Raw genomic sequence first — 1,929 nt, 5'->3', positions numbered from 1 at the left:
TACGCATATCCTCATAGCTAGCTTGTAATTTCTACTAATTGTAATATCTACCTATGCACCCTAATTGGGATCAGCGTCTTATTTGTACAGATTGAAGATGTGGCAAGATGCTTGCAATATGGCCTACAAAAGCTCAGTAGCCGCCCTCTAGGGTACACTGTTCAAAAGTCAACAAGGGATAATTTCAGTTCAATCCTTAAGTCCCGCACATGCGCATAGATCAGGGCCTCGATTTCCAAAATAGAGATTAGTATCAGTGGAAAGGAACGCTTATTCCAGCAAGATGGTCTCAAATGGATAGTCGTTGACGTCAGATGCCTCGCCATACATAACTCCGTACACATATGCATCGCATACGAGGTGGTAAATAGCGTGCCGGCCGTGATTAGCAATTGGACCTCGTAAAATGAAAGGTACTGGGGCCCCGGAGATGAGGCATACTCGGTCGCCTTTTCTGATGCTCCCGTTTGCCATTCCAAGACGGCCCTCTTGGGTCGTGAATAGTCTTCTTGAACGGCCAATTTCGGACCTATGCATGTGCGCATAGAACCTCGTGATATTGCTATCCTCTTGAGAAGAAAAAGGTAAAGCGCCTTTCGATTCCTGGAAAGCCTCAAATGCAGCAGCTTTCATTTCATCAGACAAGTTATTGAAATTATTAAAACCTCCCGCAATTACGGTTTCAAAGCATATCGCAGAGGCTTTTTTCAAGACTGGGTGACGGTTCTGCCGTCTCAGCATCTCCATTCCTTCATTTATCATGTCATATTGGCGTTTTGCAACTGCTTGCTCATCGAGAAAAGTAGACTCCACAGAACAGAGTCCAGGCTTGGACATCTCTTCAATGGTATCTATGAAAGCCGTCTCAAGAAGAAGGCTCAAACCGCCTGGGGGCCCTCGGTGTAATAATTGTTGCTTTTTTCTAGATTCCGAGGCTGCTTCTCGGATGTCTCTTGGCGAAGTAGCCTTGAAGTCGTTATGTAGGGTAAATGGCGGGGCGAAGAAGGTGCATGAAAAGTCCGGAACCCAGGTAGGGACCGAGCCAAATAATGTTGGTCCATCGATTCTTGGATTAGCGAGTCCGGCGTAACCCAGAATGCGATAATCATAAAGAGAAGGGGAACACGCCACCATCGCTTTTGTGAACACGTTGCCGATAGCGTCCGTATAGTCTGGTTCCAGGCCATGATAGGCTGCGAGGCCGAGAAAAGCGAAAACCTTATCCCGTGGGTCAGTCGCCTTGAAGGACTGGAATTCCAATAGAACATCAGTAAGCGTAACTCGTGGCTTGCCGTCATTCTTTTGGATCAATTCTCTGTGAGCGCATAATTTCGGAAATTGTTTGAAAACTGGCAGACTGGTCCGGCCCCAGTCGGAAGGAATCGAATATGAATCTGGAAGGCTGTTGTAGTTCTTGCGCCTAACCTCCAGATAATCTTTTAAGAAGGGCAGAGACATTCCTAGTGCTCCGGAGAGAAATAATACCTTGCGCGCGAGGCATAATTCCTGAACGATCCAAGCTCGCTCGAACCAGGGAGACTGCAAAACCCGCCCAAATAGATGATCACCGACTCCTCCGAACCTGCTGATGTTGTCAAGCGTGGCATTGTTGTGAATGTAAGGAGACGTTAAATATGACCAAAGAACTGACTCTTCATCGTGAGTGAGATCCCCGTTTCCTAGCCAAACGAGGACACATCGAGCTGCTGCGTAAATGTCTCCCATCATACTGACTTGAACGCCTTTCTCCTCGCAGTCGTCCTGGTTGATGCAAATCGCGTCTAGCCAGATTGGGAGGCCGCTTGCAACTCCAGAGATATGGCGTAGGATAGAATAGACGGTTCTGGTAACTTTGAGATAGGCTCTGGATGAAATTGGCAGGTGCTCTGTTGGTATTTCACCGCCCCAACAGTACGATATGGCAACGAA

General features: G+C 47.4%; 1 protein-coding gene across 1 annotated transcript; it reads right to left on the bottom strand.

The window, feature by feature from the left end:
* Window positions 1–1,485: 1,485 nt before the first annotated feature.
* Window positions 1,486–1,929, bottom strand: COCVIDRAFT_79259 (hypothetical protein; the record flags this gene model as incomplete). Its single annotated transcript, XM_014704181.1, has 1 exon — window positions 1,486–1,929. A coding segment is annotated over one exon (444 nt), but the record flags the coding sequence as incomplete, so codon positions are not given.

Source organism: Bipolaris victoriae, assembly GCF_000527765.1.
Source record: "Bipolaris victoriae FI3 unplaced genomic scaffold scaffold_17, whole genome shotgun sequence".
NCBI lineage: Eukaryota > Fungi > Ascomycota > Dothideomycetes > Pleosporales > Pleosporaceae > Bipolaris > Bipolaris victoriae.
This window is presented reverse-complemented; position numbering and strand designations above follow the sequence as displayed.